Source organism: Capra hircus, chromosome 6, assembly GCF_001704415.2.
Source record: "Capra hircus breed San Clemente chromosome 6, ASM170441v1, whole genome shotgun sequence".
NCBI lineage: Eukaryota > Metazoa > Chordata > Mammalia > Artiodactyla > Bovidae > Capra > Capra hircus.
The window spans coordinates 104110802-104136766 of record NC_030813.1 but is presented as its reverse complement, the minus strand read 5'-3'; the positions used below and the strand labels follow the sequence as shown (position 1 = coordinate 104136766).

Sequence of the window (25965 nt, the reverse complement as noted above, 5' to 3'; positions counted from 1 at the left end):
ATGTGATCCCCAGCCGGCCGTTCCCTCTTCCCTGGGCTCCGTGGCCAGTCTGTACTGTGGCTTCTGAGCCTCCCACCTGCGTGTCTCCCCTCCCCTTCCCACTGAGTCTGAGCTTCTGGAGGGGAAGGACTATGTCTGGAGCCTCTGCAGGTCAAGCTCTCTGCCCAGATCTGCCAGGAGGAAGCACTTGAGGAATGTCCCCAGAAGGAAAAGGAAGGGACTGAAGGAGGAGATGAAGGATGAAGAAGGAAGGACTGGAGAGAGGTGGTCAGAAAACCCAAGACAGGGCATGCTCAGCATCAGGGGAGGCAGCAGCTCGGGTCAAGGACCTTGCGGCCGTTCAGGTCCAGGCTTCTGGTCCATGGCCACCTCTTCTGAGATCCCCAGGCCCCAGACAAGGTCACCGTAGTCCAGTGACACCTTAAAGAAAGGATGCTCTTTCACACTCACTGCTGTTTTCATTCTTAACAAGTATCTATTTTCCCTTTTCTCACCTTTCTTGAAGAAACACTCCCGGGGTAGGCCCCAGACAGGGGCCAAGTGTTTGCTGATTTGAGCCACAAACACTTGACTCCAGGTCTTCTGCCTTTTGTTTTAATTGTGTGCGTTCTCAGGTTCATCCTTCCCCTGGGGGCTCCGTTAACAACCCACCTCTGTTCACCAGGGATGTTGGTGAACTTGGCAGCATAGAGTTCATTGGTTTAATGCCCATCAATATTCATGGTGGGAAAAGTCACAATAAAATGAAAATTTAATATATGGATTGAGTGTCTCTTTCTTTCCCCAAAGCTGCAGACATTGCCTCATATGGTTCCAAATAACCACGTTGTGTTTTCAGGTAGAATTGCTATTTGATAAACTCTGGAGCAGTCACTTTTTATTTCCAAGAAAGCTATCATTAGTCTCAAAGGATTTGACATTGACTCTAAATGGGTGAGTGGGGCTTGCATTTCTAAAATCTATGGCTTTAATACAACGCTTTGGAAAGTGTGTGCTTGCTAATGGTGTGTAAATCAGAGCTGAAAGTGTCAACTCAGTTTCTCCAAGGCTGTGTATCTCACATTCATTCTTCCCTGTTTCCTGTGTGTTGATAAAGATTCTCTTCTCTCTAAATCTCTGCTCAGGCTCTTCTGAGTTCTTTTGAAACCGGGCTTCATCTTTTGGACTTCCATGTTGGTTTCTGCATTGTCCAGTCTTAGTAAAAACCTACTAAGTCAGTTTAGGGGCTTCCATGATAGCTGAGATGGTAAAGAACCTGCTTGCAATGCAGGAGACCGCAGTTCAATTCCTGGGTCAGGAAGATCTGCTAGAGATGGCATACGCTACCCACTCCAGTATTCTTGGGCTTTCCTGGTGGCTCAGCTGGTAAAGAATCTGCCTGCAATGTGGGAGACCAGAATTCGTTCCCCAGACTGGGAAGATCCCCTGGAGAAGGGAATAGCTACCCACTCCAGTATTTTGGCCTGGAGAATTCCATGGGCCATATAATCCATGGGGTCACAAAGAGTCAGATGCGACTGAGCGACTTTCACTGTTACCTTCACTAAGTCGGTTTAGCCATAATCCACCATCCTCCCAAACTCATCATCCTCCCAAACTCATCATCCTCTGATCAGGTTGCTCATCCCCCAAGTGGTTTGATGCCCTGTCCTGCCCTCAGCAAGAATACTGATGAAAAGTTAGTGACTTTCCATCCACCAACCCCTACCTCCTCAGCTTCAAATTCCCACTTGTCCACACTGTGTTTGGAATGAAGCCCAGTTCTATGCTGAGATCCCTTTTCCCCTTTGGTGATTGCTGTTGGATAAAATCTATCTTCAGTGCTTTAACTACTGTCCTGGTTTTTCTCTGACAGTGTCTGCTGGTTACAAGCACCATGCTGGAAGTGCAAAAAGTGAAGAAAGCAAAGCCCCTGCCTTTAAAAACACAGCTTGGAGTTGGGAGCCCTTTGCTTTACGGATGAGGAGAGCTGAACTTTTCAGAAACTGCCTAGCTCAGATTTTGCTGCACATGGCCCACTGTGTTGCCCTAAAAGTGAAAGTGTTAGTCGCTCAGTTGTGTCGGACTCTGCAATCCTATGGACTATAGCCTGCTAGGCTCATCTGTCCATGAAATTCTCCTGGCAGGAATACTGGAGTGGGTTGCCATTCCCTTCTCCAGGGGATCTTCTTGACCCAGGGATCAAACCTGGGTCTCTTGCATTACAGGCAGATTTTCTACCATCTGAGCCACCAGGCAGGCCCTAAACGGGATCAGCAGCCTTCTAAAAGGACCAGATAATAACTATTTCAGATTTTGAGGGCCACATCAGTGTGTGTTATACATTTCTTTTCATTTTTGCTTTGTGTGCTGCACATGTGTCTTGTTTTGCTTTTTATAATCCTTTAAAAATGTAGAAACCCTCCTAAGCTCACAAACTGCAAAAACTGGTTGATTGCTGGGTGTGATCTTTCAAGAAACTAAATTGACACCTTCAACCCTGATTTACTCATCATGAGCATGCATGTGCTTTCTGAAGCTCCATATTAAAATCACAGATTTTAGAAATGCATGCTCCATTCACTTCTTTATAATAAATGTCCCATCTCCTGAGATCATACAAAAACTAGCAGAGACTGTGGTCCATCTCTGACCCGGACAAGTTACTGGCCCTCCTAGAGCTGCAGTTCCCAGGTCTATGGAACAAAGGCCATTAAACCTGGGAGGTTAGTACGTACCGAGGGGCAAGGGCTAAATTCCACCAGGAAGCAAAAGTGTCTGTACTCACTGAAGAGCCCCAGGGCTCAGTGAGCAGTCACTCCTGGGAGTCAACTGGCCAGACATCATTAAAACATTCAGGAAAAAATATACTCACACAATCCACTTGCAGTTCCAGGAAAAGAAAAGGAAAGCAAGGACACGGGGCTCTGCTTTCGTAATAATAACAACTGTCCTGCTTGCTGCCTGAGCCTTCAGGCCAGGGGAGAGGCCAGCAACTGGGCGTTGTCAGGTGTTTGTCCCCAGCTGTCATGCTTGACATGTGCTCCTCCATACACTCAAGGAATCCTATTTTCAGCTTCTCTGTTTTCTCTTGCAGAGACATCAAGCCAGACAACATATTGCTGGACGAACATGGTAAGCCTGTTATTTTTTCTAGAGACTGTTTCAGTGGCAATTTTGAGGCTCTGGGAATCTGGGGTGGGGGCGGCTCCTGGTGAGTTGAATTTTAGGGTTGACTGGAAAGCCTTTTTTGTTTCAATCCTGCTGAGTGGACACCTGTGTAAATTTCTGGTCTGTGTCCTGCCGCGGTGAGTCGAGTCCAACAGTCCAGCGTATCTGAAGGTTTCGCATCCAAAGACCTCATTGTTCACATCCTGGTGTGAGAATGACAGGGCAGGAGTGGGAATGGGAGACAGGGTTGGAGGCTTTGAGTCTCCCCACCCCTGCCCCCCGGCCTGTGAATCTAAGGGCTTCAGAAAAGTCACTCACACTCACCTCTCAAAGCCTCTGTGTCTTCCTTGGTATAACAGTCAAAACTGTACCCACATTCCCGACTGTCATGGGATCAAGTGGGATAGAGTATGCCTGGTGAGTTGGACATCAATCATCAGTAATCCGCTAAAGCCTTTCCTCACCTGGGCTTCTCAAGCTTTCATGAGGAGTCAGGGCAGCTTCTTAAACTGATTCAGTAGACTAAGTTGGGTCTGGGACTCTGCATTTCTCCCCACTCCCAGTTAAGCCTGACACTGCTGGTCCATGGAGATAGTTCCCTGTCAGTGGCTTTCTGACTCTGGTCTTATCTGAATCCCCCTGGGGGGCTTAGTAAGAAGCAGAGGACGGACCCTGCTTTAGAGAACCTGGGCCTCGGTGTTCTGAGTCAACCCCTGGGATGTGGTATCCAACCAAGTTAGGACCGTGAGTCCAGGGTACAACTCAGCAATGATGGACAGTCCACTGCAGTCCACTGCCAATATATAGCTGCCCTTGGATGTAAAGCCAAGGCCAATCATGGCGGACTTGAAGACTTAATTCGCTGATGTTCTTACAGGAACTAATCCCTCAAGGGTTTGGGGGAGGGTGGGCTGGAGTGAGCAGGTGGGGAAAAATCCATGAGGTGCTGCTGAATCATCCAGAGATGAATCTGTCGACTCTTCCACACGGCTGTGCTAGACCTCCCTCCCCGACTCCACGCAGGCTGATGCTGTGGCTCGGAGCCTCTCTAGGACTCGTGTGTCTCAGGGAATCCTACCTCACTGTGTAAACTCCTTGGTATTGGGAGGCAGAGTGGGAATGGTGGATGGGACTGTCAGCACTCCAATCTCCCGCCAGAGGCTAAAACCAGACCAAATGCCTTGGGGAAGTGAGTTGAAATCCCTGGGCTCCTGATGGAAGGGCAAGAATAAGCTCAGGATGCCAGGGAAAACTGGGCGGAGGCGAGGATGCAAATCAGAGTCCCCAGTTTGTATGTAAAAGTCAGGACTCCAAGACCCGAGTCTCAGCTGGTTCCCCAACTAGCTGTGTGTCTTTGGGCAGGTCACACAGCAGAAGTAATACCACCTGGCAGGGCAGTGAAGGTCTAAGACAAAACGGTGAATGTCAGCTGCTGTCCCAGCACAGAGACATAAGAGGTGCTCGTGAGGGCTGTGTTAGCTTATAGGACTCAGCCTCCCCCACCCTTTCTCTGCTCAGACCATGGAAGCAGGTGAGGTGGAGGCAAGCAGAGGCCCAGGCTGAGTGATGCAGGACCCCTGGCAGGGCTTTCCTGGAAGCCAGGGGCCTGGGAAGCAGGGTTCTGGCTGGAATCCTCAAGCCCTGCCTATTTACTGAGAGAGACTTTGGGACAAAGAACTTTCAGGCCCTGGGCAGCTTTCCTTCTGGAAAGCAAAATCAAGATGGGAACACCAGGCAATAGGAATAATTCAGCCACTTCATCTACAAAGAAATGAGATTCAGGGAGCCCGTGGGGTAGCTGGGCCTGCCTGATGCCACAGTTCCTGCCCGACGCTATAGCCTCGGGCCACAGCTCACACCGCCTTCTCTGCATTCCCTCACTCCTGAGTTCCTGGATCTGCACCCATCCTTTCCTTCCTCCCCTTCTGCACTTGGCCTCACCTCTCCACCTCAGCCCTTTCCTGTTTTTCAGATTTCCTCCCTGTCAGTCAGTTCAGTTCAGTCGATCAGTCGTGTCCGACTCTTTGTGACCCCATGAACCGCAGCACGCCAGGCCTCCCTGTCCATCACCAACTCCGGGAGTCCACCCAAACCCATGTCCATTGAGTCGGTGATGCCATCCAACCATCTCATCCTCTGTCATCCCCTTCTCCTCCTGCCGTCAATCTTTCCCAGCACCAGGGTCTTTTCCAATGAGTCAGCTCTTCACATCAGGTGGCCAAAATATTGGAGTTTCAGCTTCAACATCAGTCCTTCCAATGAACACCCAGGACTCGTCTCCTTTAGGATGGGCCGGTTGGATCTCCTTGCAGTCCAAGGGACTCTCAAGAGTCTTCTCCAGCACCACACCCTGTCCTTGACCATCCCCTTATACAGAGTCCTGACCCTGAGCTGTGGTTTTGCAGCATTCCACACACTCCCCAAGCACCTCTTACTGGACCCTTCTCTCTCTTCTCTAAGCTCCTATTTTATCAAGCTTGGTGTGGGAACGGAGCACTGAACACTATTTCATACTAAGGAGTGAGTGGCTGATACCCTTCCCTCCTTCAGCTTCAGCATCCAGTGGGTGCCTTTTCAGAAAGTGCAGAAGGAAAATCAGGAGCAGAGATTCTCAGAAAACACAAGTCTCCTCCCCAGGAGAGAAGGACAGGAGAGGAGGCTGTGACCATGGTTTTCCTTTCTCTGATTTATGACAGCAGATAGAATCTCGTTAGCTTTTCTTTTTTTTTTTTTTCTTTCTTAGTCATTGTTGCCTTTCTTTTCCTTCCAGCTCTACTGAGGTGTTATTGGAAAATAAAAACTGTATATATGTAGTACAATATGTTGTACAATGTGATTTTTTAAAGGTGTACAATATGATGATTTAATTCACATATACATTGTGAAATCAACTCCACAATCAAGGTAATTAATATATCCATCACCACTCATAGTTGCATTTTTACTGTGTGAATAGTGAGAACATTTAAGATCTACCTTCTTAGCAAATTTCAACTCCACAATACAGTCTTATTGGCTACAATCACCATTCTGTACATTGGATCTCCTTAGCCTTTTGTTAACTGCATTAAAAAAAGTTTACAAAACAGATAACTGTGTGTTCCTATTTAAAGAGTTTGCTGATGAATCTCATTAAATGTTTTCTCAGAGAACAAGTTGGTTGCTGTGTTTACAATGAAGCATAAGCATAATTAAATAACTGCATTTATATTTTTATTAAAAATGTTCAAGATCTGCTGGGTACACAAAATCCAAGGCTTATGGAAGGCTCTGCTCCCCCAGTGTCTGCACTGCTTTCCTGTCCCCCAGGCTGGATTCGTCTCCTAGAATGGGTCCTAATTCTCCTCTGAGATTGGGCTCTCTTGGCTAACAGCAAAAGCAGAGAGATGGCACATGCATCCTAGGTCGCTCAGTCGTGTCTGACTCTTTGAGACCCTATGGACTGTAGCCCGCCAGACTCCTCTGTCCATGGGATTCTCCAGGCAAGAATACTGGGGTGGGTTGCCATGCCCTCCTCCAGGATCGATCCAGGGATCCCTGACCCAGGGATCGAACCCATGTCTCTTATGTCTCAGGCAGGTTCTTAACCACTAACACCACCTGGGAAGCCTGAAGGAGACCATTCCTGGAGGTAAAAGGAAGTTGAAGGAAAAGGTAGCATACTAGATTAGTATGAGGAGAAGAGCTGAGTGTGTTTTAGGGCTGAGGGCAAAGTGCTTGAGGAAATCGGGAATTTAAACTGTAGGGGGAAGAGGAAGGGATTGCATTCAATTTTCTTGTGGTACAGTGATGCTGGGTGATGAATAACCACCTGAATATAATGGCACAAACGTGCATCCAGTTAAGCTCACAGGTCTCTGAAGCTTTCCTAGGCAGGGCTTGCTCCTAAGACTGAGGTCCAACAGGGTCAGCTAGGCAGCTGCAGTGACATTGGCTGTGCTCCCTGCCACGTCTGGGGTTCACCTGGCTGCTTGCTGGTACACCATGACTTTGGTTCATTGAGTAGACAGCTCAGCCCAGCGGCTCATGGGTCATCCTCTGGCAAGTCAGCCCCATGTGACCTTCCATGGCCAGAGCAGGAGAAGGAGCAGGGAAAGTCCAATCACTCAGCCTCCGCCTGTGTCACTTTTGCTGCCATCTCAGTGGGCAAAGCAAGTCATAAGACCCAACCAACTCGGAGGTTGGGCACTGCCAAGTTGCATCCCAAGAAGGATGGATCCCAAGAAGGGGAAAGAATTGCAGAGATAAATGCAATCATCTGCAAGATGCCCATAGAAAAGGAGTAACTAGCACAAGTAGGGGTGCTGGTCTTTAACACATGCGGAACTTGTTATTTTTGTTCAGTTGCTCAGTTGTGTCCAACTCTTTGAGACCCCCATGGACTGCAGTATTCCAGGATTTCCCTGTCCTTCACTATCTCCCAGAGCTTGCTCAAACTCATGATCATTGAGTTGGTGATGCCATCCAACCATCTCATCCTTTGCCCCCCCTTTCTCCTTTTGCCTTCAATCTTTCCCAGCATCAGGATCTTTTCCAGTGAGTCGGCTCTTCACATCAGGTTGTCAGAGTATTGACGCTTCAGCTTCAGCATCAGTCCTTCCAATGAATACTGAGGGTTGTTTTCCTTTAGGATTGACTCTTTCCTTTAGGCTTGATCTCCTTGCTGTCTGAGGGACTCTCAAGAGTCTTCTCCAGCACCACAGTTTGAAAGCATCACTGGAGAGCTTTCAGTTCAGTTCAGTCACTCAGTCGTGTCTGACTCTTTGCGACCCCATGGACCACAGCACGCCAGGCCTTCCTGTCCATCACCAACTCCCGGAGTTTACCCAAACTCATGTCCATTGAGTCGGTGATGCCATCCAACCATCTCATCCTCTGTCTTCCTCTTCTCCACCTGCCCTCAATCTTTCCCAGCATCAGGGTCTTTTCAAATGAATCAGCTCTTCGCATCAAGTGGCCAAAGTATTGGAGTTTGACTTCCCTCAAAATGGGCAAAGAACTGGGAGTCAGAGACAGAAGGGCAGTGCTTGCATTTTGCCCTGAGTGTCACTGAAGTCTCTTGTTCAAATTTACTGACCGTATACTGTTAGCTTTCTGCATCTGAGGGGTCCACGTTCTCACATTCAGCCAATCTCAGATCAAAAAACATTTGGGGAAAAAAATTCCAAAAAATGTCAAAAAGCAAAACTTGAATTCAAGGCTGGCAACTATTTATATAACATATACATTGTATTTATGACTATTTACATAGCATTTGCATTGTATTAGGTATTAAAAGTTTAAAAAACTTGGGCAGGTGTGCCCCAGTGGTAAATTCTACACCACTTTATACAAGGGATTCTAACATCCAAAGATTTTGGTATCAATGGGGGTCCTGATGCTAGTCCCTTGAAGATACCAAGAGACAGCTGTAGCTTTTTCCTCTTCTGTATGCAAAAAAGTGATTCCTTCATTTTGCAGACCTGCCATAGGCCAGGCATTGTGCCAGGTGACCCAAGGACACAGAGCCCCTGTGGTCAAGAACCTCACAGGCTAGGGTAGTGTTTCTCAGCCATGGCTGCACATCACCTAGGAACTATAAAAAGTGCCAACGCCAAGGGCCAAACTTAGAAGTCCTATTTGACTCATCTTGCAGGAGAAAGTAAGATTTTTAAACTTACCAGGTGGTTCTAAGGTGTACCCAGGGCTGTGGGAGGGATAGAGTGATACAGACCCAGCAAGGCCAGTGCTGGGCAGCTGTGCAGGAACACGAGGGCAGTGAGGCTTGGGGAGGAGGAGGAGGGAGTGTTTGCTGGATCCTGCAGCATGCATGGGGTCAACAGAGCATTGGGAAGGGCAACAGAGCATTCCGGAAGGCCAGTGAGAAAGCTCCAATGGTCTCAGGACAGCTGTCTATGAAGTATAGAACTCACATTTCTCAGTGGCCTTGGGATGAAGACTTGGGGGTCAGAAACCTCACCTGGAGCTTTAGGGTCTTTCATAAAGGCACACCAGCAGAGTGAATTTGTTTTCCCATTGTATTCACTGAGTCTTCTATTTCCTGTATGCGGATGCTTGACTTTTGCACACTCCAGGCCACCGTCCACTTTCCCTAAGCTCCCCTGTGCCAGGACCCAGATGACCAGGGACAGTCCTGTGCCCCCAGAAACTCCTGAAATTATTCAGACTAGCCAGTCCTAAGCCTGCTTGCCCTGCCTCTCCTGTTCCTTCCCACAGAAACCACCAGAGAGGCTCTTGATCACATTTTCTCCCTTATCCCTATGTCTCATGATCAACCCTGGTGCTTCCCCGGGGTGACCCCCAATGGTATGATGTGTCCCCTCCTCTTAGGAACCGTGAATGACAGGCTTATCTTTTCAACAGCGGCTAAGTCGCCTCAGTCGTGTCTGACTCTGTGCAACCCCATAGATGACAGCCCACCAGGCTCCGCCGTCCCTGGGATTCTCCAGGCAAGAACACTGGAGTGGGTTGTCATTTCCTTCTCCAATGCATAAAAATGAAAAGTGAAAGTAAGGTCGCTCAGTCGTGTCCAACTCTCCGCGACCCCATGGACTGTAGCCTACCAGGCTTTTCTGGCCATGGGATTTTCCAGGCAAGAGTCTCTTAATCCATTGGCTTTACTATACCTCAAGTTTTCTATTAATAGGCAATATTTCAGAGCACTCACTCACTGGACTCATTTTGAAGACTTGCCTCTCCATCTGTTGCTAACATATTTGTTGATAATTGTGATGCGTGCTCCCCAAAATGGCAATATCCAGCAGCAGCAACACCCCCATCCCCCTCATCAGAACACTGTGTGTGCCATGCCATCTCCATCTTGGCAGGAAGAGAATCCAGGAAATTAACAGAAGGCGTGTGTTGATGCTGAAGCCTGAGATACAGAGATTGAAACAGCTGAGATGGAAGTGGGGAGAACCACCAGGGCAAATTGAGGGGCAGAGGTATTTCTGCTAAGTCTGAGGAGCCAAGAGTTAGTGTCATTATTCTAGATAGGGTTCCAAGAGTTTAGCTTAGGAATGCAGTTTAAAGCTATACTAGGATCCTTGGGAGGGCTGTATTGAGATTCTTGCTGAAGACTGCTGGGAGTGGAAGGAAGTGTCTAGTACCATGTGATGTCTTAAGGTCCTGAAGACCCTGTGTAAGGAATCTCTCATGACCCTCCACTAAATAGCCTCCTGTATTAGCTTCCCAGAGGTGTTGGAACAAAGCCCACAAATTGAGAGGCAATCAAGAGCAGAGATGTATTTTCTCACAGTCTTGGAGACTGAAATCCAAGGTCAAGATGTCTGCAGGGCTGTGCTCCCTCTGAAGGCAACAGGGATGGGTAGGTGTCGATTCTGTCCCCTAGCTTCTGGTTTGGTGACATGCATACTTCCTTGGCTTGAGACGGTGTAACTCCAGCCTTCAAATGGCTTTCTCCCTTGGCTTACTTTCTACTTCCAAACCTTGTGCTGTGCTAGTTGCTCAGTCATGTCTGACTCTTTGTGACCCCATGATCTGAAGCCTGCCAGGCACCTCTGTCCATGGGGATTCTCCAGGCAAGAATATTGGAGTAAGTAGCCATGCCCTCCTCCAGGGGGATCTTCCTGACCCAGAGATCAAATCCAGGTCTCTCGCATTGCAGGTGGATTCTTTACTGTCTGAGCCACTAGAGAAACCCCATTCCAAATCTTGCCTGAGTGCATTTGAACAGCATGCATTTGAATGGCAGAATCTAAATCTTGCCCAGAACCCTAGCTGCAAGAAAGTCAAGACATGTTTTTTTGTTTCTCTCTCTCTCTCTCTTTTTCTTGTCCTTATAATACAGGGGGCAGGAAAGAAAGGAGTGGAAAAGGATAGTAAGTGTCAAAAGATAATCTCTATCCCAGTGCCCCTCAGAGTCCTTGCAAAGAGCAGATCACGGCTGAGAAAGTGTTCTAAAAGCTTCTCTGGATCTGATTCATTGTGATTTGTATGACTGTGTAAAGTCACATACCAACATATATATGGAAGGGGAGCACATTGGTCAGATAGCCTTGGCTATGCTAGTAACTAATTAACCAAAATCTAGTGATTTAACATTAAAAGCCACAGAAGTAAAGAAAAGGGAAAGAAACAGAATTGTTGAGCTCATTCAAAAGCCTTGAGTGAGGTGGTGTTTAAGCAGGATCAACTCAAATAGGATGTGAAGGCTGGGCAGATTTTATGAAACACAGTATATCTGGGGGAAGGTATTGAAACTCATCTCAGCTGAGTTGTTCAGGCGCTTAGTTGTGTCTGACTCTTTATGACCCCATGGACTGCAGCTGGGAATTCCCCCAAATCTCAGTCTAGAAGCTTAGGAAATCCCAGGCCTGTTGCATTTCTTGTTCCCAGTTTTTTGTTCTCTTCTGCCTAAGGAGATCTGGGAACACACAGATTGTTTTGATAGCCCTGCCTTCCTACCCTATGACCAACAAATGGAAGGAAGTCAAAGCAAATAAAGCAGAAGAAAATCAGAGGGTCACTTCATTCTACATCAGGCAAAGGCCTGCCCTCACACAGTCAGTCTTCCTACTGCAGTAAAGCCAAAAGAAGCCTGAATAAGCTGGTACCCTAGAATTTGATTTGTTTCTCTCCCTCTCTCTCTCTCTCCCTTCCTTTCTTTTTCTTTCTTTTTTTATTTCCTTCTTTCCTCTCTTCCTTCATTTTTTCTCTCTCTTTCTGCCACTGTCCTGAAGTAAGTTCAGTATGATCTCCATGAAAAGTGGGAGGAAGGAAAATTGTTCAGGATGCATGATCCTAAGGGGAGGATCAGCATCCGGGGTTCTATCACACTGGCATCTTGGAAGTACAGATATTATTAGCTTCATCAGCAGTGAGCTCTGGGGCCTGCCATTGGTGGGGCACCTGGACCCACAGCCAGGGTTCTCATCCTCTTGAGCATCCTTGGGCATCCAGCTGCATCTTTTCAGCAGCACCCCTCTGACCTCTGGCTTAGGCACGTTGTACACCCTGTAAACCAGCTAAGATGGAGACAGATGTTCATACGAGACTTGACTCAGAATTTCAGGGAAACAAGGTGAAAAAATGATGTGGTAGAAGATCATCTCTTACACAGGGGCTTCTTGCCATCCTAACTTCTGGTCTAGCGCCCTCTGATGGCTACTACCTGAAGTCCAATCTTGGCTTCTGAGGACAGATCTAAAGAGAACTTACTCTGCACTGACTGGGTTGACTATCCCCTCCCAAGCAGAATCTCATCTTCTCCCAGGCAGTGGCCTTGTTGGTCCCAGTGAGATCACTCCACTGTCCTCCTTCATCTGGTAAATATCCACACAGAGTTAAGGTTATTTCATTTCAGGAACTGAGAGGGGTGAAGGGGAGGGAGGGAGCATGGTGGAGCAAGAACAGACAATTGTGCAATGTGGCTGCAGGAGAAGCAAGTGAAAATACAACAAAATTCAGGATGCTTTGGATGCTTCCTCCTGGAATATGTAAGGAAAATGCAGGAATCAAAGTAGGAGTCACTGCTACTGGTAATACTGAGTTGATTCTGTGCATCAGTAATTATACCCCAGTGCAGGGACTGTGGATGGAACTTTAGCCCTGTATAATCTCCATCATCCTATTCTATCCCCCAGTTCCATGGCACAGATAAGTGACACATCGCTAGTGTGTAGAGTTTCAAGTGCCCTTCCCCCAAATTCACAGATTGTTGTTGTTGTTCAGTCACTAAGTTGTGTCCTACTCTTTGCAACCCCATAATCTGTAGCACACCAGGCTTCCTTGTCCTTCACTCTCTTCCGGAGTTTGATCAAACTCATGTCTATTGAGTCAGTGATGTTATCTAACCATCTCATCCTCTGCTTCCCCCTTTTCTTGCCTTCAATCTTTCCCAGCATCAATCTTTTCCAGTGAGTTGGCTCTCTGAAACAGTGACCAAAATATTGGAGCTTCAGCTTCAGCATCAGTCCTTCCAATGAATATTCAAGGTTGATCTCCTTTAGGATTGACTGCTTTGAGCTCCTTACTGTCTAAGGGGCTCTCAAGAGTCTTCTCCAGCACCACAGTTTGAAAGCATCAAGCTTTGGCACTCAGTCTTCTTTATGGTCCATTTCTCACTTCCGTACACTTTTCATGCACATGCCGAGCCTGACACTGACCCCAGGGAGTACAAAATCTCAGAGATGGTGGCTAAGTCTCATTATCTGAGATCTGGTTGAAAAATTGATGCTGCTGTAGTCTTAAAAGTAAAAAATGGAAAGTTGTCAACTCCTGTAAATATCATAATAGCTCTGAGAACTAAAGGATGAAGAAAGATGATAGCATTTGCTTACCATATTTCTTTCATTCCATCTTTTATTTGGTCAGTAAGTCAGCCAGTCAACAAACACTTGTTAAGTACATTTTCCAGGTCATGCCAGTGCTAACATATAGGGGACATAGAAATGAACAAGGGAGGATACCTGGTCTCAAGGAGACAGACACAGCAGATACAGCATAGTGGATGCTAGGATGGAAATGAAAATGGAGAGGAGTTGGGAGGGTCCAGGAGAGAGGCCTAAACTGGTCAGTCTGCCATGGACCAAGTATCCATGGAATTAAATTGGTATGTTGAAGCCTTAACTCCCAATGTGATGACTTTTGGGGCTGAGGCCTTTAAGAAGTAATTGGGTTTGGAAGAAGTCAAAGGATTGGACCCCCCACAATGGGATTTGTGCCCTATAATGGGGTGAAGGGACCAAGCTTGCTCTCTCCTCACAATGTGAGGATACAGCAAGAAACTTGCCATCTAATCCAGGAAGAAACTAAGGACCCTACCATGCTGGCACTCTGGTCTTGGACTTCCAGGTTCTGAGACTGAGGAATAAATGTTGATGTTTACACCACCCAGTCCGTGGTAATCTGTTTTAGCAGAGCAAGTCAACTGAGACACAACCCCATCATGGTAGTGAGTTTCCTGTTAGTGGAAGCAATCAAGCAAAGGCTGGATGTCCACCCATCAGTAATACAACTCTTGAGCCAGGTTTTGAAAGATGAATGGAAATCTGTCAGGCAGAGGGAAAAGCTTTCCGAATGGTGTCAAAGTCTTGGAGGTGTGATGAATTTCCATGTGTTCAGAGAAAGGAGAGAGCAGGGCTGGAGTACAGGATGCATTAACAGGGGTGGAAGGGCAATTGATGATTCTCATTCAAACTTTTACTAATGGATCTCACACCGTATACTGGGCTCATTCTCCCACTGATTTCTGAATGTTTTTAATTTACAGAAAGCAAATAGCCAAAAACTCTGTTCATATTTGCACACTTTGTAGTAAATTTCCATTCTCCTGAGAAGGAACTCAGAGGAGACCTCGCATGGCACTAATTTTCACTTTCCCACATCTTGACTCAACCAGTAAAGGAGGCACACCAGGAAGTTTCAGCTCATCAGCTAGCACGGTGTGGAAATCAAAAGTGGGGTTCTGCTGTCTGGCACTCCTGCTGGAGGTGAATTCCTGGGTGGACAGGTCTGCTTCAGAGCTGCCCCAGAGCCTCCACCCCGGAGGGCCAGGAGGAAACAGGGACAGGACTGGGTGACTCCACCCTGAAGGGGACAGCAAGGGACGGTGGAAATGCCCACCCGGAAGAGACTAGAAATAAAACACAGCTCCCCAAGTTTCAGCTGCCGACCGTGGATGGGTCACTGGTCTCTAGAACTTCAGGTTTGAGGAGGGGAAGGGCAGGACTTCCCTGGCAGTCCACTTAGGACCTCACCTTCCAATTCAGGAGGTGCAAATTCAATCCTTGGTCAGGGAACTAAGATCCCACGTGCTTCATGGACAAAAAACCAAAAGCTAAAGCAGAAGCAACACCGTAACAAGTTCAAGAAAAACTTTAAAATGATCCACATCCAAAAAGTCTTTTTATAAAAGGGGATGGGTAGCCGTACCCCACCCCCGACAAAAGTTCTTCAAGGACTAGCATAAATTTCGGCACCAATTCTGTACCATTTATGCAGAATTAACCAATAGCAGCTTACACAGATGAGGGATGCATTTTTTACCCTCTTTATCAGTTTCCCTGCTTTGAGTCCCCCAATAATCCACACACAAGCCAAAGTGATACAAATGAGTAAGATTGTGTCTCTCTTTCTCAAAACCCTCATGCTTGGGGTAAAAGCTACCTGACCCCTTTCCCCCTTTCTCTTTCTGGCCTCCTTGCTGGCCCTTGCAAGGTCCTGATGCTGCCAGCCGCCTCAGCCATCTCACTCCTCCCCTCAGAAGTCCACTGGCTTGCTGCCTCTCTTCTTCAGGTTTTTGCTCAAAGGTCCCATCCTCAGTCCCTTAACACCCAATTACCCTACCAGGTACTTATTAATATTAGAAGGAGGCTTATAGAATGAAATAACCTGCTGAAATCTTATGGTAAGTGGCTGCACGAATTAGGACACCAGCAGTGTGTGGCAGACAACAAGGAGCCCAACTCAAATCGCCCTAAGCAACGTGTTTTTCAGCACGTATAACTGAGGCCCAGTGGAATGTGGCTTCAGGCAGGGTTTGATCAGGCTTTGGCACCATTTCTTTGCTGTCCTTGCAGCTCTGGCTTCTCCAAGGATGGGCTTCATCTTTAGGTTGTCTTTCTTTGTGGCAGCTAATGGCTTCTACATTTTGGGGCAGGAGTCATACGGCCACATCACACCAACCAAAGGCAGAGAATATCACTTTAGATAGCTTCTAGAAGGAAAAAGAAGAAAACTGTTCCTTTTCTGAACCCCCTAGAAAATCATCTCCCCAGTTTTCACGGGCTCTGATGGTTCATATGCTCAGCCTGAGCCAGCTTTTTTTTTTAATTTAAATTATTTTAGTTGGAGGCTAATTACTTGAGCCAACTATTAAAGCCACCTGGAGACACGTGCTCCATCCCAAAGCCAAATTAAATGCAAAAGTGACTTTTAGAATGATCGATGGAGTATGATCTCTTTATTGCAAGAACAAACCAAAGTCCTGTGATATGTGGATATACATTTGCATAAGCGAAAGCGAGAAAGAATGGAGGAGCTAAATGAATCAGTGTGGTTATATGGCAGGTAGAGGAGACCCTAGGATGTTGAAAGGAGAGCCTCAAACACGTATTTGTATTCTGTGATTTATTATAATGAGCTGGCATTACTTTCATTATGCAAATATTAAAGAATTTAAGAGTGGGGGAAATGAAACCAGATAAAAACCATCCATATTCTAAGATTCCAGAATTCCTTCCCAAGGGTACTGCTGTGTTTGGAACTGTACAGGTGTGGGGTGCAGAAACCACTCAGATGTCCACCTACTTTCACATACCTCACAGTCTAAAACTGGACTTGAATTTACTTGTTTGTTAGTACCAGAACTGAGGCAATGGGAGGGTGCAGGGATGGATTGGCCCCAGCTGGAGATGGGATTGGAGCCGCACCTTGGCAGGATAACGCTGCGAAGAGCAATGCTTACAGAAAATGCCCTCATTGTTGTGTGGCAGCATGCAGTAACCATTTCTTGTGTATTAATTCTCTGCCTCCTCCCAACATCCCTCTGAGATGTACATTTTGTTATCATCATCCCCATTTTACAGATGAGAAAACCAAGCCTCAGGGAGCTTGGTATTTATATTGAGGACATAATAAAAATGTTAAAGTTCAGAGGCACTGGTCCAGAGAGTGGAAGCTTCTGATAAATAAATGAGACACGTGAGACCAGACTCCTTCTTTCAGGAAAATAGTAGGTGGGGGAGGGGTGTAAAGAGAGGCTACTCACGCCCTGAGGACCCCTTATTCTGTGCACCTGCTCTGGCCAGTGGGGGCCTTAGTACGATACTGATGAACTGAGTAGGGAGGGGGATGGAGGGTGGAAACCACTTTCTGTCCAGCCTAAAGTAATGGGAGCCGATGGGACATGGGGGTCAAGTACCCTAAGAGGGAAGGAAGAGGGACACGGAAGAAGGAGGCAAGGAGATGTGGGGGTGAAAGGAGAAAAGAAAGTGTCAGAAGGAAGGTGGGAGGGGAAAAGGAGGAAAATCCAAATAGTCGGTATTGGTTCTCCAGGGAATCTGGGAACCTACCATCAGCAGATGAAGGGGTAAAGAAGATGTGGTTTAGCTCTATAACAGAATACCACTCAGCCTTAGAAAAGAATGAAACTTGCCATTTGAATCGACACAGATGGACCTGGGGGGCCTTATGCTAAGTGTCGCCATGCTCTGCATTATTCTTGAACGTTATTCATATTAGAGTTGAAAGTTTGTACCCTCTTACCAACCTTTCCCTATTTCCCCCTCCTCTAGCCCCTGGCAACCGCTTTTCTACTCTCTGTTTCTATAAGTTTGGCTTTTTTTTTTTTTTTTAGATTCCACATACAAGTGAGACCGTGCAGTATCTGTCCTTCTCTGTCTGACTTCTCACTTAGCATAATGCCCTCCAGGTCCAACCTTATTGTCCCAAATGGCAGAATGTCCTTCTTTCTCAAGGCTGAGTGAATTCCATGGCATGCATGTACCACACCTGGATCCTTTGATGTACACTTAGGTTGCTTCCATGCCTTCAGTTCAGTCTCTCAGTCGTGTCCAACTCTTGCGGCCCCATGGACTGCAGCAGGCCTCCCTGGCCATCACCAACTCCCAGAGCTTGCTCAGACTCATGTCCACTGAGTCAGTGATGCCATCCCACCGTCTCATCCTCCGTTGTCCCCTTCTCCTCCCGCCTTCAATCTTCCCCAGCATCAGGGTCATTTCCAATGAGTCAGTTCTTCACATCAGGTGGCCAAAGTATTGGAGTTTCAGCTTCAGCATCAGTCCTTCCAATGAATATTCAGGACTGATTTCCTTTAGGATTGACTTGGGATGATGATTCCACTTATTATTATGATTCCATAGCTTGGCTACTGTCAATGATGTGACCAAAACAGACACTTCTAAAGTATCAAATAAATACAAATGTAAGTAAAAGTTCTAATATTTTCTTCCTGTATATCCCCCCCCTTGCAGACCACAGTGTTAAATCAGACGGGAGATAACCCAGCTGCCTGCAGCTCTTGCTAACTGCTTTTTCTGATTCTCTGTCTCCAGGACACGTTCACATCACAGACTTCAACATAGCGACAGTCGTGAAAGGCGCAGAAAAGGCTTCCTCCATGGCCGGGACCAAGCCCTACATGGGTGAGTGTTCCAGGCCCCCTCAGGCCTCAGCGTTCCTCTCCTGCTACATCGCACCCCTCCCTCACTGCGCCTCCCACCCTGACGCCAGACCCCAGCCATGTTCTCTCACACCTTTGGCCCTTACCTAAGCTGTCTGCCTTGCCCGGAAGACCTTCTCCTCCTCTGTTTTCTAGAGAATGCTTACTTAGTCAGAAAGGTTGGCTCAGTTCAGTTCAGTTCAGTTCAGTTGCTCAGTCGTGTCTGACTCTTTGTGACCCCATGAACCGCATCACACCAGGCCTCCCTGTCCATCACCAACTCCTGGAGTCCACCCAAACTCATGTCCATTGAGTCAGTAATGCCCATCCAACCATCTCATCCTCTGTCATCCCGTTCTCTTCCTGCCCTCAATACTTCCCAGCATCAGGGTTTTTTTTCTAATGAGTCAGCTCTTCATATCAGGTGGCCAAAGTATTGGAGTTTCAGCTTCAACATCAGTCCTATCAATGAACACCTAGGACTGATCTCCTTCAGAATGGACTGGTTTGATCTCTTTGCAGTCCAAGAGACTCTCAAGAGTCTTCTCCAACACCACAGTTCAAAAGCATCGATTCTTCGGTGCTCAGCTTTCTTTATAGTCCAACTCTCACATCCATCCATGACCACTGGAAAAACCATAGCCTTGACTAGACAGACCTTTGTTGACAAAGTAATGTCTCTGCCTTTTAATATAGCTTGGTCATAGCTTTCCTTCCAAGGAGTAAGCGTCTTTTAATTTCATGGCTGCAGTCATCTGCAGTGATTTTGGAGCCCAAGAAAATAAAGTCTGACACCGTTTTCACTGTTTCCCCATCTATTTGCCATGAAGTGATGAGACTGGTTGCCATGATCTTAATTTTCTGAATGTTGAGCTTTAAGCCAGCTTTTTCACTCTCTTCTTTCACTTTCATCAAGAGGCTCTTTAGTTCTTCTTCACTTTCTGCCATAAGAGTGGTGTCATCTGCATATCTGAGGTTATTGATATTTCTCCCAGCAATCTTGATTCCAGCTTGGCTCAAGCTTAGGAAAAAATAAACGACAAACCCTTCTTTTTCATTAAAGTCCAGCAGTGTTGTCAGAATAGTTTTGTTGTTGGTCACTGCAGGTCTATATTCTGAAGTACACATTGCTCTTCCAATGTAGTTTCAGGTTGGTTTTTCTGTAGGATTTTTGCTGGAAATGTCATATTGCACCGAGTCTTAGTTATGGGAGCTTCCCAGGTTGCTTAGTGTTAAAAAAAAAAAAAAAAAACTCGCCTACCAATGCAGGAGACATAAGAGATGTGGGTCTGAATCCTGGGTTGGGAAGATCTCCTGGAGGAGGGCATGAAAACCCACTTCAGTGTTCTTGCCTGGAAAATCCCACGGACAGAAAAGCTTGGTGGGCTGCAATCCATGGGATCACAAAGAGTCAGGTGCGACTGAAGTGACTTAGCACACACACACCGGGTCTTAGTCATGGGATATTTAGTTGCGGCATGCAGGATCTAGTTCTCCCACCAGGGATGAAACCCAGACCCCCTGCATTGGGAACGTGGAGTCGTAGCCACTGGGCCACAAGGAAAGCTCCCGGAAATGTCTTTTGCTTTAATACACATTCTGTTCTTTTACTTTCTTTTATTTGTTAAGGATCCCTATTACCTGAATGTTGGGTCTTCTTTGCCAATCCTCAGCATTTGCCATTTTCAAATCTTTTGTCTCTCTTCCTATGTTCAAATTGTTTCTCAATTTTTTTTTATCTTTCTCTTTATTTTGAAGCAATCTCTGTTGTATTTGTTTTGTGTGCTTTCTCATGAAGTATTTATTTCTGAAATAATTTTCCTTTTGTTTCTAATGTTCTTCATGAGTCCTCTTGTGAGATTTCTGAGTATCTAAATTATAATTTACATGTTCTTTCATGTCTTGCATAATTTTTAATGTCTATATTATTCATTCTTAATGTCTACATAGTTATCAATTGCGGATGACAAACCATGTCAAAACCTAGGAGTTTAGAACAGTGGCAATCTTTTATTTATCACATCTGCCACTTGATTGAGTGGTTTTTCTGATGGTTTTGGCGAGGCCCACTCATTCAGCTGCTGGACCAGCCTGCTGCTGCTAAGTCACTTCATTTGTGTCTGACTCTGTGCGACCCCATAGACGGCAGCCCTCCAGGCTCCCCCGTCCCTGGGATTCTCCAGGCAAGAACACTGGAGTGGGCTGCCAGTTCCTTCTCCAGTGCATGAATGTGAAAAGTGAAAGTGAAGTCTCTCAGTCACATCTGACTCTTAGTGACCCCATGGACTGCAGCCTACCAGGCTCCTCTGTCCATGGGATTTTCCAGGCAAGAGTACGGGAGTGGGACACCTGAAATGAATGGGCCCCTCTCTCTGCGTGGTCTTTTCTCATCAAGGAGACTAGAGTGAACATGCTCACGTGATGGCAGCAGTTTCAAGAAGGAAAACCCAGCTCTCAAGTGCCTACCAACCCTCTCCTTGCTTTACATTTCCTGATGTCCAATTGGCCAAAGCAAGTCACGTGACAAAGACCAGGGCCCTCATGGGAGGGGACTGCATGGAGTGTGGGAACCTGATGGCCTGATTCATTGGGAACCGTTCATGAACAACCCACCACACTGTCTTTTCTGAGGTACTTTCATTGTACAATGGCATTCTGCTTGCCATTGTCCTTTCTCTTACAATCACTTCGCATGGAATTTCACGTAATGTTGGTTTTCCTGGATCTTTAGAAGATGGTGTGGCTCAGGGTAGCTTCTCTAACCGACCTGCCTCTTCTTCTATTGTTCATGTGACATCTCATGTCCCTAGGCAGCTTGCTACCTGGGATTTCCTGGCCCAGTCCTCTTGCCCACTTCCATCTGGACTTCCCCTTTCTTTCATCTGTAGGGCCCCCATCCTGCTTAGTTTTGATTTCACTCCCAGCAGTTTCTCCTTGGGATCCTTCCTAGAAGAGAGCTCTGGCTGGATTGATTGAAGGGCTTTTGTGTCCCAGACTCCAACTTCTGCAGAACTCACCAAAAACACTTTTCATTCACCTGAGATGGGGCTGGACAAGCCTCTCCCTGTTTCAGCTGCTGTTCTCAGACTGGCTATTCTTCCCAGTCAATGTCTGCTGGCTCTTTTGGAGTTCTCTGTCCTCTGGTCCATCATCAGCTGTGTTATTTTTATACAGAAATCACTACCATAGAGGGCTTATCACTGTTGCTGGTTTGTTCCCATCTGCTTATATTTTGGGATTTGTGGGAACAACTTAGCTTTATAGTAAGTGTTGCCCATGGTTTTTGCTTTCTCTTGTATCTGCTCTGCCAGTTTATATGTGGATTGTGGAGATTCAAGAACTATGTCATCACGTCTCCAGAATTGACTCCTTGTGTTATTTATCATTAACTTAATAAATAAATTACATAAATGAAGTTTGACAATAAATAATAGTCAAACAATACTTTCTAGTATTTACTATGTGCCAGGCATTCTATCCATAAGCTTATTTAAGCCTCATAAACAAGCACGCGTGCTTAGTCACTTCAGCTGTGTCTGACTCTTTGTGACCCTGGACTGTAGCCTGCCAGGCTTCTGTGTCCATGGGATTCTCCAGGCAAGAATTGTGGAGCAGGTTGCCATGCCCTCCTCCAGGGGATCTTCCCGACCCAGGGATCGAACTCATGTCTCTTATGTCTCCTGCATGTGCAGGCAGGCTCGTTACCACTAGCGCCACCTGGGAAGCCATTCATAATCATGAAGTAGGCACAATTACTTATTCCCATTTTTAGAGTCGAGAAAATGGGTTGAGAGTTAGGTGACCTGCCCAGGTTGACATCAGGGGTGAGAGCAGAGCCAAGTCAGTGTGAACAGCAGAGGGTATAGAAATGAGCAGATCTGTCTACTTCAGAGTCCCCTTGGGATGCTAAATACAGACCCAAATACAGCTTTCATTGTTGACGATCCTTCTGAAATCCCTTTCCAGAAGAATCCAGATCTGGGGCTGTTCTATCCAAGGAGGTCACTTCAGTAAGATCCAACAGAGATCAGATGGGCAGGACTTAGAGATGGAGAATGGCAGTGAAGGAGGGGGCGAGGCTGCCTCCAGGCCTCTGGGTCTAGCAGCAGAGTGGATTCCAGGGAGGCTCCCATGCAGAGAACACCACAGGAGGGGCGAGTGCAAGGGATGGTGGGAAGGATGGACTTGGCGGTGAAGTGTCTGTAGGAACGTCCGGACATTCAGATGTACTCCAAGCATCTGGAGAGTGATGTGGACTCAGTCTGTGCATTGAGAGTTACCATCATGGAGACGCAGCAAAGCCAAGGCAGTGGGAGAGAAATCACTGATTCTAAGCCCAGGAGCATCTTGCCCGAAGGGGTGGAGAGAGGCCAGAAGAGGCATCATCCGCAGAGGGAACATGGAGGAGAGGGGAGAAGAATCTCCCATTTGGAGCCGACTCCATAATCCTATAGATTAGTTCCCACTACCTTTAGGCTATTTCTGAAAAGGAAATTGATCTCTAGGAAATTGGGTTCTTGACCACTGGAGAAGTTCAAGACAATGTTCTCCCAATGCTGACCTTTTGGCCCCTGCTTTACCGCCATTCAGAGCAGAATTTCCTGGGTGCCTCAGCTTCTCAGTCCTGTCTAAGGCTCCTCTGTCCTGGCTCTTAGCCTTTGGGAAAGCAGGCCCGTAGTGACCCAGCTGGCCACTCTCTACAGTGGCCCCACCTTCCAAAGAGAGAAGAAAGCTGGACATGTATTGTGATCCCATCACATGTCTGTCATCACGTTTAATCCCCAGAAAATCCACGAGGGTTTTCTATATCTCTCTCATTTTATATAAGAGTAAGCTGAGGCCCAGAGGTTAATTAACCTACGCTGAATCACACAACTGCCAAGGGATAGAGCCAGAATTTGAAGCCACATCTATATGAGTCTGAAGTCCCTGCTTTTTAAAAAAAAAATTTCAATGAAATATAGTTGATTTATGATGTTATGTTAGTTTCAGGTATACAACGAAGTGATTCAGTTACATATACATTTGGAAAGAGAATGTTAAAAAGTATTGTTGTAAACATTCTCTTTTCTCATAGGTTATTACGACATGTTGAGTATAGTTCTCTTCATTATGTAGTAGGTCCTTGTTGGTTATCTATTTTATATATAAGGTGAGGTAAGGTGAAGTCACTCAGTCATGTCCGACTCTTTGCAACCCCGTGGACTGTAACCTACTAGGCTTCTCCGTCCATGGGATTCTCCAGGCAAGAATACTGGAGTGGATTGCCATTTTAGTAGTGTGTATATGTTTATCCCAAACTCCTAATTTATCCCTCCCCCACTTTCCCTGGGTAACCATAAGCTTTTTATGTCTATAAGTCTATTTCTGTTTTGTAAATAAGTTTATTTGTATCATTTTTTTTTGATTCTGCATATAAGCAATATCATATGGTATTTGTCTTTCTCGGTTGGGTTTATTTCACTTAGTTTGACAATGTCTAGGCCCATCAATGTTGTTGTAAAAGACATTATTTCATTCTTTATGTGAAGTAATGTTCCATAGTATATATACAGATATATAATATATACACACACCTCATCTTCTTTAGGTTTCCCAGGTGGTGCTAGTGGTAAAGAGCCTACCGACCAGTGCAGGAGACATGAGAGCTGTGGGTTCAATCACTGGGTTGGGAAGATCCCCTGGAGGAGGGCATACCCACTCCAGTATTCTTGCCTTGAGAATCCCAGAGAGAGAGGAGCCTGGCAGCTATAGTCCATAGGGTCACAAAGAGTCAGACACGATGGAAGTGACTTAGCACACACGCATCTTCTTTATCCATTTGTCTGTTGATGGGCACTTGCTTCCAAAGTTCGTGCTTTTGCCACTATACCAAGTTGCCTTTTTGACACTGAGTTCTTGTATCAGAAAGCCGCATTTCTCAGACAAAAGAAAAGTGTATTATCCCAGCTGTACCTGGGATTCTGGACTTCTGGGGTCCTTCTAATTAAGGGATCTTCGGGACTGAATTGATGAACGAATGTGCAGGAGAGGCTTTTGTGAGATTTGGAAAGCACAACTTATTTACCAAAACGAAATAATTTCAGAGACCATAGGGGCTGGCAGTACCAGGCAATAGGAGGTTATAGGAAAGATGAGGGTGAGGGGAAAACTCTCTCAATCAAGTCACATCCTGCAGCTCCCAGGGCTGTAAATTCCTGCTACCAAGCGGCAGCTTTGTTGACTTCATTCACTTGAGCTATTTGGTTCAAAGGCCCAATGACAGGTTCCCAGAATGTTCCAAACATGCATTCAGGGAATGGGCTGATGAGTAAGCTCCCAAAGGTTGCTCATGAAGAATGATCCCAGAAGAAACATTTGCATAGAGCTGAATTTTCATTAATTATAAAAGCAAATGGAATTCACAAACAGAGAAAAAAAGAACTCTCTGAAAGGTGCCAGATTAGAAGTAAAAAATGTTCCAGCAGCTGTCTGGGGCTTCAGTTTATTCATCTCAAGTGAGATGAAGAACTGAGCATTCTTTCAGCAAACATGGAATGGGGCATGTCAGGAGTGCAAGGCTCAGAGTAAGGCACTGGGCCCCAGGGACTCAGCATGTCTGGGGCAGACAGCTGTGAAGGCCTGCATGTAAGCTGGTCTCTGTCAAGAAAGACTTCCCAGAATGGGACCATCTGAGTTAGACTGACAGGGTGTGTTCACAGCTCACCTGCCAGGTGAGGGTAAGGAGAGGCCATTCCGGTCCATGCAAAGGCATGGAGGCGGTCATAAGATGGTGGTCTGGGAGACCATAGCAGTCCTGTTTTTTAATAGCTTTATAGAATCAGAGGAGGTGGGAGGGAGAGACGAGACAGACCAAAGCAACCAGGGTCTTGAATGCCATGATAAGGGTCATGGAACGAACAGAAATGCCAATGCCAGAGACAGTCATCACCAGACTCATGGGATCAGCCTCAAGCGTGTCCTGGGAGAAGCAGACAGATAACTGGGCTTGCCAGGAATGGGTCCCGATGGAGCGTGGGCTTCAGCATGGGGTGGTTTGAGTATCTTCTGCTTAGAAACTAGGTGAATTTAGATAAATTACATTATCCAGTATAAGGTACATAAAGCTCCAATACTTTGGCCACCTGATGCAAAGAACTAACTCATTTGAAAAGACCCTGATGCTGGGAAAGATTGAAGACAGGAGGAGAACAGACGGCAGAGGGCAAGATGGTTGGATGGCATCACCGACTCAATGGACATGAGTTTGAGCAAACTCTGGGAGAGAGTGAAGGACAGGAAAGCCTGGCGTGCTGCAGTCCATGAGGCCGCAAAGAGTCAGACATGACTGAGCGACTGAACAACAGCATCAGACCTTCTGTATTTCCTCAGCCAGTTAAGCTTCCCCTGCTTGTCCTCTTATGCAGACAGGTGAGATCCTACTTGTCCACACTGGAGCAGTGTCTTACATACTTTGATGAAACCAGTCTTCTGTTGCTATTAATGCTATTTGTATCACCAAATAAAAAGAAATTATCAGATTGACACAGCAGTTTCATTTCATCTCAAATTAATATGTGTGTGACACCTGATTTCATCTGCCAAGGTATAAAGCCAAAGGAACATGAATTACCCTAAGGGATACAGCAGAGGCCAGTCATCCTGCTTATCTCTGCTTTTCACGGCTTTTC

The 25965-nt window shown here is 46.4% G+C and overlaps 1 protein-coding gene across 1 annotated transcript in view; it reads left to right on the top strand.

Annotated features, from left to right (window-relative positions):
• The window catches only part of STK32B (serine/threonine kinase 32B), a 361674-nt gene that overhangs the window by 282987 nt on the left and 52722 nt on the right, over positions 1-25965 (top strand). The window contains exons 5-6 of the mRNA XM_018049721.1: positions 3077-3114; positions 18189-18278. Of these exons, the coding sequence (XP_017905210.1) occupies positions 3077-3114; positions 18189-18278 (128 nt within the window). The remainder of the gene's footprint in view (positions 1-3076; positions 3115-18188; positions 18279-25965) is intronic.